This window comes from Oncorhynchus gorbuscha, linkage group LG13, assembly GCF_021184085.1.
Source record: "Oncorhynchus gorbuscha isolate QuinsamMale2020 ecotype Even-year linkage group LG13, OgorEven_v1.0, whole genome shotgun sequence".
In the NCBI taxonomy this organism is placed as follows: Eukaryota; Metazoa; Chordata; class Actinopteri; order Salmoniformes; family Salmonidae; genus Oncorhynchus; species Oncorhynchus gorbuscha.
The window spans coordinates 67,463,439-67,480,497 of record NC_060185.1 but is presented as its reverse complement, the minus strand read 5'-3'; the positions used below and the strand labels follow the sequence as shown (position 1 = coordinate 67,480,497).

At 44.8% G+C, this 17,059-nt stretch overlaps 1 protein-coding gene across 5 annotated transcripts; it reads left to right on the top strand.

The window, feature by feature from the left end:
• Nucleotides 1–4,836: 4,836 nt before the first annotated feature.
• Nucleotides 4,837–16,489, top strand: nocta (nocturnin a). Of its 5 annotated transcripts, XM_046295508.1 has the most exons (4): nucleotides 8,613–12,850; nucleotides 13,130–13,284; nucleotides 14,167–14,478; nucleotides 15,228–16,489. In XM_046295508.1, the coding sequence occupies exons 2-4, from the start codon at nucleotides 13,272–13,274 to the stop codon at nucleotides 16,121–16,123; spliced, it is 1,221 nt and encodes a 406-aa protein (XP_046151464.1). In that variant the 5' UTR covers nucleotides 8,613–12,850; nucleotides 13,130–13,271; the 3' UTR covers nucleotides 16,124–16,489. The 5 variants fall into 5 exon arrangements, with proteins under 5 accessions (XP_046151463.1, XP_046151464.1, XP_046151467.1 ...); XM_046295507.1 differs by lacking the exons at nucleotides 8,613–12,850; nucleotides 13,130–13,284 and adding an exon at nucleotides 4,837–5,480; XM_046295511.1 differs by lacking the exon at nucleotides 13,130–13,284 and having other exon boundaries at nucleotides 8,614–12,850.
• Nucleotides 16,490–17,059: the final 570 nt, after the last annotated feature.

Sequence of the window (17,059 nt, the reverse complement as noted above, 5' to 3'; positions counted from 1 at the left end):
ACTTAAAACACGTCTTGACAGAAGTAAGAGCTGTGAGAGGGGCAGCAACTTGACCGAAATTACGAATGAAACGCCGATAGAAATTAGCGAAACCTAAAAAGCGCTGCAACTCGACACGTGACCTTGGAACGGGCCAATCACTGACAGCTTGGACCTTAGCGGAATCCATCTGAATGCCTTCAGCGGAAATAACGGAACCGAGAAAAGTAACGGAGGAGACATGAAAAGAGCACTTCTCAGCCTTTACGTAGAGACAATTCTCTAAAAGGCGCTGTAGAACACGTCGAACGTGCTGAACATGAATCTCGAGTGACGGAGAAAAAATCAGGATATCGTCAAGATAGACAAAAACAAAGATGTTCAGCATGTCTCTCAGAACATCATTAACTAATGCCTGAAAAACAGCTGGCGCATTGGCGAGACCAAACGGCAGAACCCGGTACTCAAAATGCCCTAACGGAGTGTTAAACGCCGTTTTCCACTCGTCCCCCTCTCTGATGCGCACGAGATGGTAAGCGTTACGAAGGTCCAACTTAGTAAAGCACCTGGCTCCCTGCAGAATCTCGAAGGCTGATGACATAAGGGGAAGCGGATAACGATTCTTAACCGTTATGTCATTCAGCCCTCGATAATCCACGCAGGGGCGCAGAGTACCGTCCTTCTTCTTAACAAAAAAGAACCCCGCCCCGGCTGGAGAGGAAGAAGGCACTATGGTACCGGCGTCAAGAGACACAGACAAATAATCCTCGAGAGCCTTACGTTCGGGAGCCGACAGAGAGTATAGTCTACCCCGAGGAGGAGTGGTCCCCGGAAGGAGATCAATACTACAATCATACGACCGGTGAGGAGGAAGGGAGTTGGCTCGGGACCGACTGAAGACCGTGCGCAGATCATGATATTCCTCCGGCACTCCTGTCAAATCGCCAGGTTCCTCCTGAGAAGTAGGGACAGAAGAAACGGGAGGGATGGCAGACATTAAACACTTCACATGACAAGAAACGTTCCAGGATAGGATAGAATTACTAGACCAATTAATAGAAGGATTATGACATACTAGCCAGGGATGACCCAAAACAACAGGTGTAAACGGTGAACGAAAAATCAAAAAAGAAATAGTCTCACTGTGGTTACCAGATACTGTGAGGGTTAAAGGTAGTGTCTCAAATCTGATACTGGGAAGATGACTACCATCTAAGGCGAACATGGGCGTAGGCTTCTCTAACTCTCTGAAAGGAATGTCATGTTTCCGAACCCATGCTTCGTCCATGAAACAACCCTCAGCCCCAGAGTCTATCAAGGCACTACATGTAGCACCCGAACCGGTCCAGCGTAGATGGACCGACAAAGTAGTACAGGATTTTGATGGAGAGACTTGAGTAGTTGCGCTCACCTGTAGCCCTCCGCTTACAGATGAGCTCTGGCTTTTACTGGACATGAATTAACAAAATGTCCAGCAACTCCGCAATAGAGGCACAGGCGGTTGGTGATCCTCCGTTCCCTCTCCTTAGTCGAGATGCGAATCCCTCCCAGCTGCATGGGCTCAGTCTCTGAGCCAGAGGAGGGAGATGGTTGCGATGCGGAGCAGGGAAACACCGTTGATGCGAGCTCTCTTCCACGAGCCCGGTGACGAAGATCTACCCGTCGTTCTATGCGGATGGCGAGAGCAATCAAAGAGTCCACATCTGAAGGAACCTCCCGGGAGAGAATCTCATCCCTAACCACTGCGTGGAGTCCCTCCAGAAAACGAGCGAGCAGCGCCGGCTCGTTCCACTCACTAGAGGCAGCAAGAGTGCGAAACTCAATAGAATAATCCGTTATGGACCGTTCACCTTGGCATAGGGAAGCCAGGGCCCTAGAAGCCTCCCTACCAAAAACTGAACGGTCAAAAACCCGAATCATCTCCTCTTTAAAGTTCTGGTACTTGTTAGAGCAATCAGCCCTTGCCTCCCAGATAGCTGTGCCCCATTCTCGAGCCCGGCCAGTAAGGAGTGAAATGACGTAAGCAACCCGAGCTCTCTCTCTAGAGTATGTGTTGGGTTGGAGAGAGAACACAATCTCACACTGCGTGAGAAAGGAGCGGCACTCAGTGGGCTGCCCGGAGTAGCAAGGTGGGTTATTAACCCTAGGTTCTGGAGGCTCGGCAGGCCCGGAAGTAACAGGTGGCACGAGACGAAGACTCTGGAACTGTCCAGAGAGGTCGGAAACCTGAGCGGCCAGGTTCTCCACGGCATGGCGAGCAGCAGACAATTCCTGCTCGTGTCTGCCGAGCATGGCTCCTTGGATCTCGACGGCAGTGTAACGAGCGTCTGAAGTCGCTGGGTCCATTCCTTGGTCGGTTCCTTCTGTCATGCAGGTGAAAGAGGACCCAAAAGCGACTTGGCGAAAACAGAGTCTTTAATCCAGTAAAGTAAATACAATCAAAAAACACAACTTTCACTCGAAATGACGAGGACAAACTGGAGACTCGATCTTGAACAGCAGGTGAACAGCAGGTTGCCTCGGGAAGGCACTTGAACCAAACAGACTCAGACACCTGCTCACCACGCAGCATCTGAGGAAAACACGACACGACAGGGCGATACACAAACACAGCACGGTGAATTCTAGACAAGGAACCGACAGGGCAGAAACGAATAACAAGGAGAGAAATAGGGACTCTAATCAGGGAAAAGGATCGGGAACAGGTGTGGGAAGACTAAATGATTGATTAGGGGAATAGGAACAGCTGGGAGCAGGAACGGAACGATAGAGAGAAGAGAGAGCGGGAGAGTGAGAGAGGGAGGGGGAGAGAGAGGGATAGAAAGAGGGAAAGAACCTAATAAGACCAGCAGAGGGAAACGAATAGAAGGAGAAGAACAGGGACAAGGCATGATAATCAATGACAAAACATGACAATTAGCCTACGGGTTCACATACTTTTTCCAACCTACACTGTGAATGTTTAAATTATGTATTCAATATAGAAAAGAAAAATACAATCATCTGTGTGTCATTTGTTTAAGCACTTTGTGTTTGTCTATTGTTGTGACTAAGATGAAGATCAGATCAAATGTTATGACTAATTTATGCAGAAATCCAGGTAATTCCAAAGGTTCCCATAGTTTTTCTTGCCACTGTAGCTGTGCTGCAATGCTCCCATCCAACCCAACATAGCTTGAGAGAAACTATAACGTAACAAAATGTGGAAAAGGTCAAGGGGTCTGAATACTTTCCAAATGCACTGTACATTTGTACAGATGGAACACAGGTTGGGGCTAAGGTTCACTCATGTTCCATTGAGGGAAATGTGTGTGTGTGTGTGTGTGTGTGTGTGTGTGTGTGTGTGTGTGTGTGTGTGTGTGTGTGTGTGTGTGTGTGTGTGTGTGTGTGTGTGTGTGTGTGTGTGTGTGTGTGTGTGTGTGTGTGTGTGTGTGTGTGTGTGTGTGTGTGTGTGTGTGTGTGTGTGAGCTCTCCTCTTTAGCCCATTAATTTCATAATTCATAATTTAATAGGCCTGATTGAGAGAGATACTATCGCTGGGGAGATTTCTCTTTCTTTTTAATCTCAGTCTCTTTCTGCCAAGCGGCTGTACTTACAGAGCCATTGTCCCCCTCAGTGAAGCCAGATTAAAATGTAATCAGTTTTACCACCTGCAGCCCTGTGTTTAGAACGGAGAGAGAGAGACATGGGCATGTGTCTTAATTCAGCCGCAAACCTGTCAGCATTACACACACACACAATATATAACGCTCATTCATGTGCCAACATTTATAGAACTTTTTCTCTACTTTAGCTCCTGTTCTCTACAGCAAAGCGCACTGTACATGTGCAGGCAACAATATATGCCATTTTTTATCCAAAGCGACTTACAGTCATGTGTGCATACATTCTACTGTGGTCTCGAACCCACTACCCTGGCGTTACAAGCGCCATGCTCTACCAACTGAGCTACACAGGACCAACAAGAAACCTGTTATTTGTTGTTGTTTGGTCTATTCTGCTGTTCATAACAATGTTACATAAATGCAGATATTTCAAGGCAGAATTGCTGCACTAGAAAACCCTGTCTGGGTGGTGTGTATGTAAATGATCCCCCTGATCAATGATTAACTGGAGTAAACTTTGCCTACTGAAGACCCCTGACACACCTGGTAAGTTATATAACAACATTAGATAATATGTTATTAATTCCACTTTGTTAGGGCATATTTACTCCATTTTAGGTCCCACAGGCTGCCCCAACAGATAATCATGACATGAAAGCATATTGTAATAGTCTAAGAGGTCCTTAGTTGACACTAAAAGGTGTCAACCCATTTAAAGAGAAAACGGTTATTCATTTGTTTGATAATTTACAGATTTTCTCAATCTGGCAACATTTCAATTATCAGGGGACCGCACATGGGGTACCGACCACAGGTCTGGTAACCAACGTCATAGATTATGTGGCATGCCCAACTTTAATGGATATTTTACTGATAGGAAATGTCTGAATGCAAAAGCCCTAAGTACGCCTTGTAAAACGGTTGTTTTGCTCACTAGGCCTACCTTATTTGATATTGTTTATTTCACTATTTGTATTACAATGCTTGTGTAGGTTATGTTGTGGGTAAATCTGTTTTTAGAAAGCTATGAGCCTAGTCCAAACGTCCAGTTGCTGACATAACAGGACATTGCATAAGCACGTGGGCGTGGGAGGTGGCGTTTTGTTTGGAGAGATTTGCGTCATTATGCTGTTTTTCCAACACGCGCACTGGCCTCTGATTAGATCAGAGGTGAGACCACACCCTCCCTCTACCCTTAAACCCGCCCTCTTCCTGGTTATTCATGAAAACTCTACTGTACAGATCAATCCATTGGCAGTTTGAATTAGGGGAATTCTTTGGGGAAGTTGCTTTAAATCTCTCAATATAATGCGGAATATGGTTTGATTACGGGTATCTTTAAACTAATAATTACTAAGGATATATTTGTATTGACAATATATTTTCCAGCCTCTGTATTTAGGATTTTGAAAACCTCCTTCTTCGTTATCCACCCTCGAAACTCTAGTTCAAAGAGCCTGTCAGAAATATGATGAAACATTTGCCGGCTACTTTGTTACTGATACAAACGTGAAAGAATGCCGCAGTGACCAACATTTTGTGTCCGTATAATGATATCTCTATTTTTATGCAAATAGTTATTATTTGACAGGACAATCGAGTGTTGGGACTGAAGTGAGGCTGTTAGGGTAGCTTCTCACCGCTCTCTTGTTCATTTGGCAACACTAGTTGTGACAGAACCGGCGCGAGACATGTATCCGGCTCGTCGGTGTTCGTTCCTTCACCGAGACTTGGCAGCGTTGTGTCTCTCCTCCCTGGGGCCGGCAGCTAAGAAACAGACACCTTCGAAGAAATTATCCCTCCCGGCTCCACGGCACTGTCACACCGGAGGAGAAGGCGGCAAGCAACAGGTGAAATCACGCGGCTCCTCGCCCGCGTCAGCAAGCTCTATACCAGGTAGGCATTTTCAGTGTTCAGGAGGCATCTTATAAAACCTTTCTCGTGTCTGTTTTTTTTTTTATTACAATTATATAATTTTATTGGATTATGTTTAAATAACATTCGGAACGATATAGCCTACGGTTGGGAGGGGTGTATTTCTCTTGTTTGGCCAAAATTATTATTCAAACCGATTAGGCCTATGTGAAGTCTCATGCGCTTCTACATCCTCAGACGTGGTAAATATGTAGTAGAGGCTGAATCATTACCAAATTGTGTGTGTGTGTGTGTGTGTGTGTGTGTGTGTGTGTGTGTGTGTGTGTGTGTGTGTGTGTGAGAACTGGTTTGTTTTTGGATTGTTTTTAGTTTGTTTGCCCCATGTCACTTAAATAAAAAAGTTAGTTCAAGATTTAATTTTTGGCACTTTTTATTTATTTTATTGATGTCCAAAGGTAGAATGGGGGCTAATAAACAGCGATGTTGTCGCGTCACTAAACCTTGGTCCGAATTAAGTCTCCTGTGCTTGAGTCCCTAAGGCTGAAGTCCTAGTGCTCAAGTCTGAGTCGTTGGCTCCACATTAACTCAAAATAAAGTTAGTGTAGTGGCAAGAGGAATTTAGTCAAAACATTTTAGCTATCCCTTTTTCTTTCTTTATGTGGCACCAAATGTTTGCATATAGGCTACTGGTAATGTTACTAGGATCACGACCAGTTGCAAACCATTCTTAATTAAACGTTGCAGATAGAAATCCCATGAGTAGAGCCAAAGTTATTCCTTATTCAACATGTCAGAGAGGCATGTTTGTTCTATGTAGCTTAAACCTGAATGTTACAAAACATTGCATCCTGCTGAATACGCCTCAGGTTGTTAGCTATAGTTATCTAATGAGGTAACATGGCTGAACAAGGTGTAGCCTAAACATGTTTAACGGTCCGGTCCGCAAGTAGCCTAGTTTTAAAATGGTCCGGGATAAATGTCAAATGCGGCACGCCAATTCACAACAGACAGAAAGAACGTAGCGCTAGTATTTTGGGTCGTATCTTTTGAACGGTAAGGAATCAAGGGAGAAAGGCCACAGGAAAGGAGACGCCGAAGAGGGTTGACTTCTTCGGCGTCTCCTTTCCTGTGGCCTTTCTCCAACACTCTTCCGCGTCTCCTTTCCTGTGGCCTTTCTCCCTCACGCTGCTTGTCCTGGACAGCTTGTTCACCGCTAAGGACTGGACCAGTAAAAACAGTCCGAGGGTATTCCATAGAAATAAAATGACATTTTGTATGGGTAGGCTATTTCCTCCTAGCGTACACGTTTGCCTCTGCCTCATTAATTTTGTATCACCTGTCTAGTATGTTTCAAGATACCATTGAGCAATTAGGGTTATGGTGATATGAGAGAAGGCCAAGAATGTGCAAAGCTGTCATCAAGGCAAATGGTGGCTACTTTGAGGAATATAAAATATATTTTGATTTGTTTAACAATTTTTTGGGTTACTACATGATTCCATATGTGTTCATAGTTTTGATCCCTTCACTATTATTCTACAGTGTAGAATCAGTTAATAACAAATCATTTTTTACAATGACGGCCTACCAAAAGGCCTCCTGTGGGGATGTGGACTAGGAATAAAAAATAAATTAAATAAAAATATAGGACAAAACGCACATCACGACAAGAGACAACACTACATAAAGAGAGACCTAAAATGACAACATAGCATGGCAGCAACACTTTACAACACAGCATGGTAGCAACACAACATGATAGCAACACAACATGGCAGCAGCACAAAACAGGGTACAAACATGGCAGCAGCACAAAAGGGCAAGAAGTTAGAGACAACAAAACATCAGGCAAAGCAGTCACAACTGTCAGTAAGAGTGTCCATGATTGAGTCTTTGAATGAAAAGATTGAGATAGTGTTTGTTTGTTGCAGCTCGTTCCAGTCGATAGCAGCAGCAAACTGAACAGATGAGCGACCCAGGGATGTGTATGCTTTGAGGACCTTCAACAGAATGTGACTGGCAGAACGGGTGTTGTATGTGGGAGGATGAGGGCTGCAGTAGATATCTCAGATAAGGGGAGTGAAGCATAAGAGGGTTTTCTAAATGAGCAACAAACAGTGGATCTTGCGATGGGTATACAGAGATGACCAGTTTACAGAAGAGTATAGAGTGCGGTGATGTGATCTAATAAGGAGCATTGGTGGCAAATCTGATGGCCGAAGGGTAAATAACATCTAGCCTGCTCGAGAGCACCCTTACCTGCTGCTCGAGAGTACCCTTACCTCCATAATCTAGGATGGTCATCTGAATTAGGGTTAGTTTATCAGCTGGGGTGATAGAGGAGCGATTACGATAGAGGAAACCAAGTCTAGATTTAACTTTAGCCTGCAGCTTTGATATGTGCTGAGAGAAGGACAGTTTACTGTCTAGCCATACTCTAAACCCTGAGAGGTAGTAGTTACACTTGTGGGGAGATGGAATTCTTCTTACCAAACCACATGACCTTTGTTTTGCAGGTGTTGAGAGCAAGGTTAAGGGCAGAGAAAGCTTTGTTGAAGAGCATTTAACACAAAATCCGGGGAGAGGCCAGTTGAGTATAAGACTGTATCATCTGCATATAAATGGATGAGAGAGAGCCTCCTACAGCCTGAGCTATGTTGTTGATGTAAATTGAGAAGAATGTGGGGCCTAGGATAGAGCCTTAGGGTACACCCTCGTGACAGGCAGTAGCTAAGACAGCAGATATTCGGACTTTGTACACTGCACTCTTTGAGAGAGGGAGTTAGAAAGCCAGGCCAAAGACCCCTCAGAGACACCAATATTCTTCAGCCGGCCCACAAGCATGGAATGGTCTACTGTATCAAGAGCTTTGGCCAAGTCAATAAAAATAGCAGCACAACATTGCTTAGAATCAAGGGAAATGATGACATCATTGAGGACCTTTTTAAGGTTGCAGTGAAACATCCATAACCTGAGTGGAAACCAGATTACATACCAGAGAGAATACTATAGACATCAAGAAAGCCAGTCAGTTGATTATTGACAAGTTTTTCCAAAACCTTTGATAAACAGGGCAAAATAGAAATATGCCTATAACAGTTAGGATCAGCTTGATCTCCCCCTTTAAATAAAGGGCTAACGGTGTCTGCCTTCCAAGCAATGGGAACCTCCCCAGAGAGGAGAGACATCCTTTGTGATTATATGGGCAGCAACCTTAAAGAAGAAAGGGTCTAAATCATCTGATCCCAATGTTTTTTGTAGTAGGGCAGGGGAAAAATAGGGAGGAGCATCAGGGCTTGTCGCATTAGAAGGGGTGGGAGATGAGGAAATGTTGGATGGGCAAGGAGGCATGGCTGAGCCAAATAGGAATCCTGACTTAATGAAGTGGTGATTTTAAAGAGCTCAGCCATGTCCTTCTTGTCAGTAACAACCACATCAACTTTAAGGGACATGGGCAGCTGTGAAGAGGAGTGTTTATTCTCCAGATCTTTAACCATTTTCCAGAACTTCTTGGTGCTAGACCCACAGAGAGAGAACTGCTCCTTAAAGTAACTAACTTTTGCCTTCCGGATAGCCTGAGTGCACATATTTCTCATTTGCCTGGACGAGAGCCAGTCTGCCTGAGTATGCATGTGCCAAGCCTTTCATCAAATGCAATTCTTGAGGTGGAGTAACTCTGCCAGACCACGATCGAACCAGGGGCTGAACCTGTTTTTAATTTAAAATGTATTTATGGGGCGTGTTTGTTAACAATATCACTGAAGATATCAAGCTAATTCTATACCAATTTACAAAGGTCATGAAGGAAGGCTTGCTTATGAAAGTTTCTTTAGCGAGTGTCTATGACAAATCAGGGCAGGACGTTTCACTGAGCAGCCATTACACAAACAGGCTGTAAAACAGTGATCACTAAGGTCATTACAGAAAACACCAGACTAGTTATACTCACAAATAATCATGATAGGTACATCGAGGAGAGTAGCATTTTCTGGGTGTTTGGAGTCACCTTGTGGGATTGGTAATAATCTGAGAAAGATTTAGGGAGTCCCATTGCTTTAGGACATGGTCAGGTAGTTTAATTAAGCATGTCCCAGTTTAGGTCACCTAGCAAGACAAATTCAGACTTAGTGTGTGGGGCCAGGAGAGAGCTTAGGGCAGGTAGGGTACAGGCCGGTGCTGATGAAGGATGATAACACCTCGCAACAGTCAACGAAGAGATAATGCTTAAAACCAGAAAATAAAATTGTTTGTGGACAGACTTGGTGGAGACAACCGAGCACTGATGGTGATCCTTGGTACCTTGATTACCCTACCGTGGGACAGACTTTTTAGCCAACTAGATATTAGCCAGCCTAGCCAACAATCACGGTTATGGTCGGCAAGCCAGGGCCCAATAACTGGAGACCAGCTAGAACACAACTAAAACATAACCACAGAACACAAGCAAAGAGAGTGTAGAGACGTACAGATTGTTGGTTGGGGCCCATCCAATAGTGAAAGAGGGCAGGCTGAGTTGGCTACCAAAGCCAGGGGAGGCAGGTGCTTCACCGGGCCGAGGGAGAGTCGGTGAGGGAAATCCAATAGCTATATAGTGAGAGAGAACCAAAATAGATAGATTCCAGATGTCAGTCAAATAGGGCACTAGCACTAAGCCAAGGTGGGAAAGGTTACATAACTCCCATAGCCTACTTCAAAGAGAACATGCCAAAAAGTTGACAAAACAAAATGGAGAAAAGACAAGGTACTACAAAATTAGCGCAAGAAGGCACAAGAGCCTGCCGTGCTAATGAGTTCCCACTAGATAACACAGCCACGAAGTCTGTGAAGCGCTTGAGCTAGCTACAGAGTTAGCATATGAACTCGGGAACACAGAGTAGATTCTCCATATGGTGTATAGTGCAAATTCATGCTTCCTACCCTTTTTAAGACTGTAAAATCACCAGGAAATCAGATCAGTGATTTTAATTTAGGAAATCTGTTCCCAATGTAAGCATGTTTGAAATCATTGTTTTTGTCATACTATATCTGTTTGGGCTACTTGCAGTCAACTTGCAGTGTACAAATGATTTATGATGTTCCGACCCTCCGCTCAAGACCCCCGGTCTAGCCTCTAACCATTTACTGTAGTATAAAAAATGTACTGTAGTATAAAAAAAGGTATGCTTCCTAGGCCATCTCTATTCAACCACTCCGCTAAATGGCTCCAACAAGACAAAAGGTTAAACCAAAAAATAAATGGCGACCTCATTACAGTTATGCAACACTAATCTCATTAAAACTGGCAGCACACGTTTTCCTACCCATGGTGACTGAGGAGGAGATCAGAAGGGTTGAGTTATTTTAGGTTCTGTCATGTCTGTAAAATCAGGTCATGGTGAGAGAAGCCCTTGTACCTCTCAGCTAATAGTACACTGATATATTAATGTCTAGTGTGGATGAGGGGGTTTCATCTAAATTAACCCACTATTCCTGAGGATTTAACATTAAATTATTTTATTGGTTTGACTCCACCAGTGGGTTAAACTTATCTAATGATGATGGGTATAAAGTATAAACCAAAATAGCTTAATATGGGTTCTCCCTTGGAGTGCTGCCTGTTTTAATGAGATTAGTGGTGCATAACTGTGTTACGTCTCGAGAGGTTTCCTTATTAAAGCTAGAATCCTAAGTTGCTGTATCCATTTTGGACTTTGGTTCTTGAAGATTTTAACTTAAATGTCTCATGAGCTTAGTTCAACTGTCGTACCTTATCAGAACCCAAAATATAAGATTGTTATACGCCAATATTTGTAAACAAAGTAAATGTAAACAAACACTGTTGCCTCCAAAACATGGTCAAAACTATAATTGTGATATCATAGATGGTCAGTTCTTGCATACATAGCTCTGACTTTGAATATTTCTCCAGGTTCATCCCTCAGCTGTTTACCGAAACACAGGCCGGTTGACCACTTTATTTCAATTAAGGAGTCCAGCTTTAAGAATGCACACAGTTAGTTTTCATTGTCTCATATTTCTTGTGTTTTCTTACCTATATTATTAGTTTTATTACGGCATTGATGGTAAAGAGCTTGCAAGTAAGCATTTCACTGTACTGTTTTACACCTGCTGTATCCTGTGCAAGTGACAATCTTTGAAACAAGCACACACTCAGACTCAGACGCACACGCTCAGAAACACTCTGAAAATGAGGGGGCCAGGCTATTTTGCTGTTCCCCTTACATCTCCCTCCTGTCCATGGACAGGAGTTCAAGGGGCATTGGGGGCCAGACCCCCTGCTTCCCAAATGTTTTAATTTTAGTCTACCTGGCTACCTAGCCTCTGTCATGCTCCCATCCTTCAATTGATAATTGCCTGGAGCAGTCATGTGACTGTCTCATTCAACGCTGATGTTTAAATGTAGGCCCGTAGATGGGCCTGGCCTGCTGTGCTGTCAATGCAGTATTTTTATGGAGAAGAACAGATTTTAGGTCTACAGTATAATTATACTGTAGGCCTAGATACCAATTATTGAAACGGTTTCCTTCGTCTCCTTTCTTTTAGCTTTTGTCCTCTAGGGAGATGGTAAGTAAAGTAAGTATAGCCAACTGAAAACACAGAAACAATCATGTTCTTTCTCAGTTGAGTCAGAAACATAATGTCCACTCCACCGGTGTTTCCAGCTATTTTTAATCTTATGTTTGGGAAACACCTAGTCTCTGATGCCACATACCGTATGTACATTCTACATAGTGTACATGTAGAATACTCGTGCTGAATGGGGCCCTGAAGCATTCCAGTGTATGTGCTCTATGAGCAGCATACTGAGTCAGCTTATTGAATCACATTCCACTCAGTTGAGTCTCTCCTCTATCACACAGATTAACTAAGGACAAGCCACACTAATCTCATTTAATTTGGTCATTTGTGGTGTTTGTGTGCCATATCTCTATGCGAGTGGTTGTATGCCATGTGTGTGACCCTCACGGGACAGTTATAATAAGCCATTGAGGCAGCCAAATGAGCAGTGTGGGGATGAAGAGAGGAGACTGGGTTTGACACTGGTCTATTCAGGAATGCTCGGTAGCTCGCAGAATCCCCATCTCTCGAAAACTCTCTCACACACACACACACACACACACAGAACAGTCCAGTCTCTTATACTCTCACACACACCGAGCAATCCAGTCACATCCGCGTGCTCCGGAACATTCTTTCACGTCAATACATCAGTTTCAGAAGAGTCCAATCTCTCTCAGGAGAAAGAACCCCTGGAGAAGGAGAGAGAAACAGAGGAGAGGTGAGCAAGTGCTCCATGGAGACAGCCTGGACACTGGGTCGAGCGTGAGTCAAAAAGCAAGATTTTAAAAAGAGGGCGTGTGTGATTCTTCTCCAACGACTCTACGTTTTCTGTGAGTAACTGTCTATCATCTCTCAACTCAATCGGAAAAACTGAGTGTTCGACTGAGAGTTTTCTGGACCATATTTAAGAGAGCTCTAAGAAATAGTTGTAAGATGTGAAGATATGTGTTCACATCTGAAAGGTGTCTGTAGGTTAAAAAAAATGTGTCAGATGAGAATAAGTAATACAACTGCAGCTAGAGGTCAGCAAATGGTGGCAAATAAATACTGTGCTCTTCCTCCCTGCTTTTCTCTCTCTCTCTCTCTCTCTCTCTCTCTCTCTGGAGAAGTTTATGGTGTGTAAACATGATCCTGCACTAGAACACTGTGTCCTGGGTATTGAGTAACTCTCCAACCCTTGCACCCCTGCACTCCAAACCTCTGTGTTTTCCAAGTATCCGGATACATCAGTCTGTCAGCTCCACCTGACATATGACAAGCCATGGTGATGACCTCATATCCTCCCCTCCCCCTTCCTTTCCTTTCTCTCCCTTGTCCTCCCATCAGTCTCACACAGACTGTGTATAGACAGTTACGCTGTCATTAGCTGGAATGTCCCACTGACACAGAAACAGAGGGAGGGACGGAGACAGAGGGGGAGAGAGATTGAGTACGACAAACTGAAAGCAGCAGACAACTAAAGTGGAAGCACACGGATTGTCCGAAAAACGACTGAGGGGGGAAAAAATGAGAAGAAACTGAAGTACAAGGAGGAGAAAGACAGTGAAGGAGTCATCAAAACAGCGAGAGTAATAGAGCTAGAGAGTAGTGCTGCTGTTCTCCGACACCGAGACAAAACAGTGGTGAGGATTTCACTAAACCACAGTGACTTACGTAGTCTAAGGATGGAGATGATCGGTTAGACCACAGTTCTATCAAGCTTATTTATGTATATCTCTCTTTAGATCCACTCTGTCCAACTATTCTTTTTCTAGCTGCTCTCGCTCACAAAATGGCTTCCAAGGAACGCAGAGGATGAGTCGGAGCCTAACTCACGAGGGAGTGTCTGCCTGTCTGTCGTCCTGTGAATGTGCTAGCCTTAATCTGTGGGCATTGTTTTGGTAAATGGAGCAAAATAATGTATCGCTGTTGACTCGTCCACCTAAGAGCATATTGCATGCCACATATACAAGTGGTGACAGATGATTTATTTAGTCTGATTCAGACATGGTCTTTCATGTGAGAGCCTGAGAGAGACTCTCTGCTGACTGCAGGGTAACATGACAGGACTCATGTTTTAGTGTGTGTGTGTGCGCGTGATTATGTGCGCACACTGTATGTGTGCAGTGTTTTGTATTTCTCTAATATGTTGCCTCCTTGTCCTCAGTGTGTCTGATGGGCAGCAGTAGCAGCAGCAGGCTGTTTGGTACCCTGGCCCAGACCCTGAACAGTGCTCCACTGGCCCAGCAGGACTACGACCCAGAGCACCAGGACTCAGACCAGGACCCGGAGGGCCTGGAGCAGGCCGACCCAGACCAGCTGCTCAGGGAGTGCGAGAAGATCCTCCAGAACCGGCCGGCCCGGCCACACAGGGACCTGGTCTACCCTGTAGACCCTAAACACCAGCACCAATACAGGAACAATGAGCAACAGCAAACACCATCTATACGGGTCATGACATGGAACATCCTAGCTCAAGGTACATAGATCTCTGATAGATGATAGAGTACTATAGAATACAGAAGACCACCAGAGCAGAACATGTACTGTATGAGCACCTTCCTAATATTGAGTTGCACCCCCCCCCCCATTTTGCCCTTAGAACAGCCCCAATTTGTTGGGGCATGGACTCTACAAGGTGTCAAGCGTTCCACAGGGATGCTGGCTCATGTTTGCTCCAATGCCTGCCACAGTTGACACGTTGTTTTGAGTTTGGCTGGATGTCCTTTGGGTGGTGGACAATTCTTGATACACATGGAAAACTGTTGAGTGTGAAAAACCCAGCAGCGTTGCAGTTCTTGACACAAACTGGTGTGCCTGGCACCTACTACCATACCCCGTTCAAAGGCACTTAAATATTTTGTCTTGCCCATTCACCCTCTGAATGACACGCATACACAAACCATGTCTCAATTGTCTCAAGACTTAAAAATCCTTCTTTAACTTGTCTCCTCCCCTTCATCTGCACTGATTTGAAGTGGATTTAACAAGTGGTGTCAATAAGGGCTTTCACCTGTATTCACCTTGTCAGTATGTCATGGAAAGAGCAGGTGTTCTTAATGTTTTGTACACTCTATGAATATCCAAGATTCTAGCTCTCAAGACTTCAGACCATGATACTGCTTAGTGCTCACAATGGCTTTCGATTAGAAATGGGGAGGAGTGTTCAACTCTATACAGTAATGTCTACTGCTAATGTCTGGTAACCGTCCTCTCTCCTCCTCTCAGCTCTAGGGGAGGGTAAGGATGGCTTTGTGCAATGTCCTCTGGATGCTCTGAACTGGGCTGAGAGGAAGTACCTGATCCTGGAAGAGATCCTCACCTACCGCCCTGACATCCTGTGTCTCCAGGAAGTGGACCACTACTACGACACCTTCCAGCCCATCTTGGCCAGCCTGGGCTACCACAGCACATTCCTTCCCAAGCCCTGGTCCCCCTGCCTGGAAGTGGCCAGCAACAACGGCCCTGATGGCTGTGCGCTCTTCTACCGCCGTGCCCGCTTCAGCCTCCTCCACACCTCCCACCTGCGCCTCTCTGCCATGATGCTGCCTACCAATCAGGTGGCCATCGTGCAGACGCTGCGTTGCCGGGAGACGGGCCAGAGGCTGTGCGTGGCTGTGACCCACCTGAAGGCGAGGAGTGGCTGGGAGAGGCTGAGGGGGGCCCAAGGGGCTGACCTGCTGCAGAGCCTAAAGGCTATCACCTCGAGGGCGGCTGGGTCAGACCCAGTCAGTAGGGGACCTGGGGGAGGGAGTGGGACAGAGGGGGTGCCTCTGCTAGTGTGTGGGGACTTTAACGCTGAGCCCTCAGAAGATGTGTACAGGCGTTTTATCTCCTCCCCCCTGGGTCTGGACTCCGCCTATAAGCTGCTGAGTGCAGATGGGCAGACGGAGCCGGCCTACACTACCTGGAAGATCCGTCCATCGGGGGAGAGCTGCAGTACCCTGGACTACATCTGGTACTCTCACGGTGCTTTCACTGTGGACACTCTGCTGGACATACCCACTGAGGAACAGATAGGACCTGACCGCCTGCCCTCATACCACTACCCCTCCGACCACCTCTCACTGCTCTGTGATGTCAGCTTCAGGGAGCCACGGGATCAACCTCATAGGCTGATGTAGGTTGCCTATCCGAGGCTTCGTGCAATAGGGTCCCAGTTCAGGACAGTCCTGGAAGAATCGACTGGATCAAACAACATGTGGGAATGTGATACTGGAGAAGTGAATGCTTATTTTACTTGAACTGGTGCTGAAATTTGATTCTGCAGACTTTACACCAGAGAGTAGTTATTTATTCTTTAAACCAGTACTTGTTTTCTGTCAAGTGAGATGTTATCCCTCATGATCGTTTTTCTTCATATGAGGTGTATAACTGGTTTAAAGTAATTGGAGAATAGGATCCTATAAATACTGTAACTGCTATTACTTTCAGTGCTGTGGCAACAAGAATGCCAATGAGCATGTCAAAATAAAATACTTACATTCTGACATGTTGTTTTTGTTCATGTCATGTTTACTTCTTTATTTTAGTGTTTTAATACTTTGGTTAGTTCTGTATGTTCATATTTAGTGATTGGGGGGGGGGTCGATACAGTTACATATATCAAATTATTTTTGGACGATATTAAATGCAATACTTTGACTTTTTTTTGTTAGCGCTGGTCTGCTTTCCCTGGGCCAAAACTCCGGTATTTTTCATCCTATAGCTTGTTCTCCATCTTAGAGCGTTGGGCTAGTAACCAAAAGATCGCTGATTCAAATACCCGAGCCAACAAGGTGAAAAATCTGATGTGCTCTTGAGCATGGCACTTTGACACTTAAGTCTAATTTGCTCCAGGGGTGCCGCGAGAGGGTTTATTCCGCCCAAGATCTGTCCACATTAGGCAGATCATTGATGGTTAAGTTATTGTATGCGGAGGCAATGTGAATTTAGTCAAAAATAAAAATGAATTTCTTATTTGATCTAATAGAAATGTTGCAATCCTTAGGTTGTTACGACTGTCCTGATAAATGTGATGCACATGACATCCCGGCAACACTTTATATCTAAGATGAAAA

Bases quoted from the DNA above. Each gene is read 5' to 3' on its own strand.
- nocta (XM_046295507.1), top strand. From the start codon at position 5,276: ATGTATCCGGCTCGTCGGTGTTCGTTCCTTCACCGAGACTTGGCAGCG. The intron at 5,481-14,166 runs GTAGGCATTTTC...CCTTGTCCTCAG, and splicing joins GTCAGCAAGCTCTATACCAG to TGTGTCTGATGGGCAGCAGT. The intron at 14,479-15,227 runs GTACATAGATCT...TCCTCCTCTCAG, and splicing joins ATGGAACATCCTAGCTCAAG to CTCTAGGGGAGGGTAAGGAT.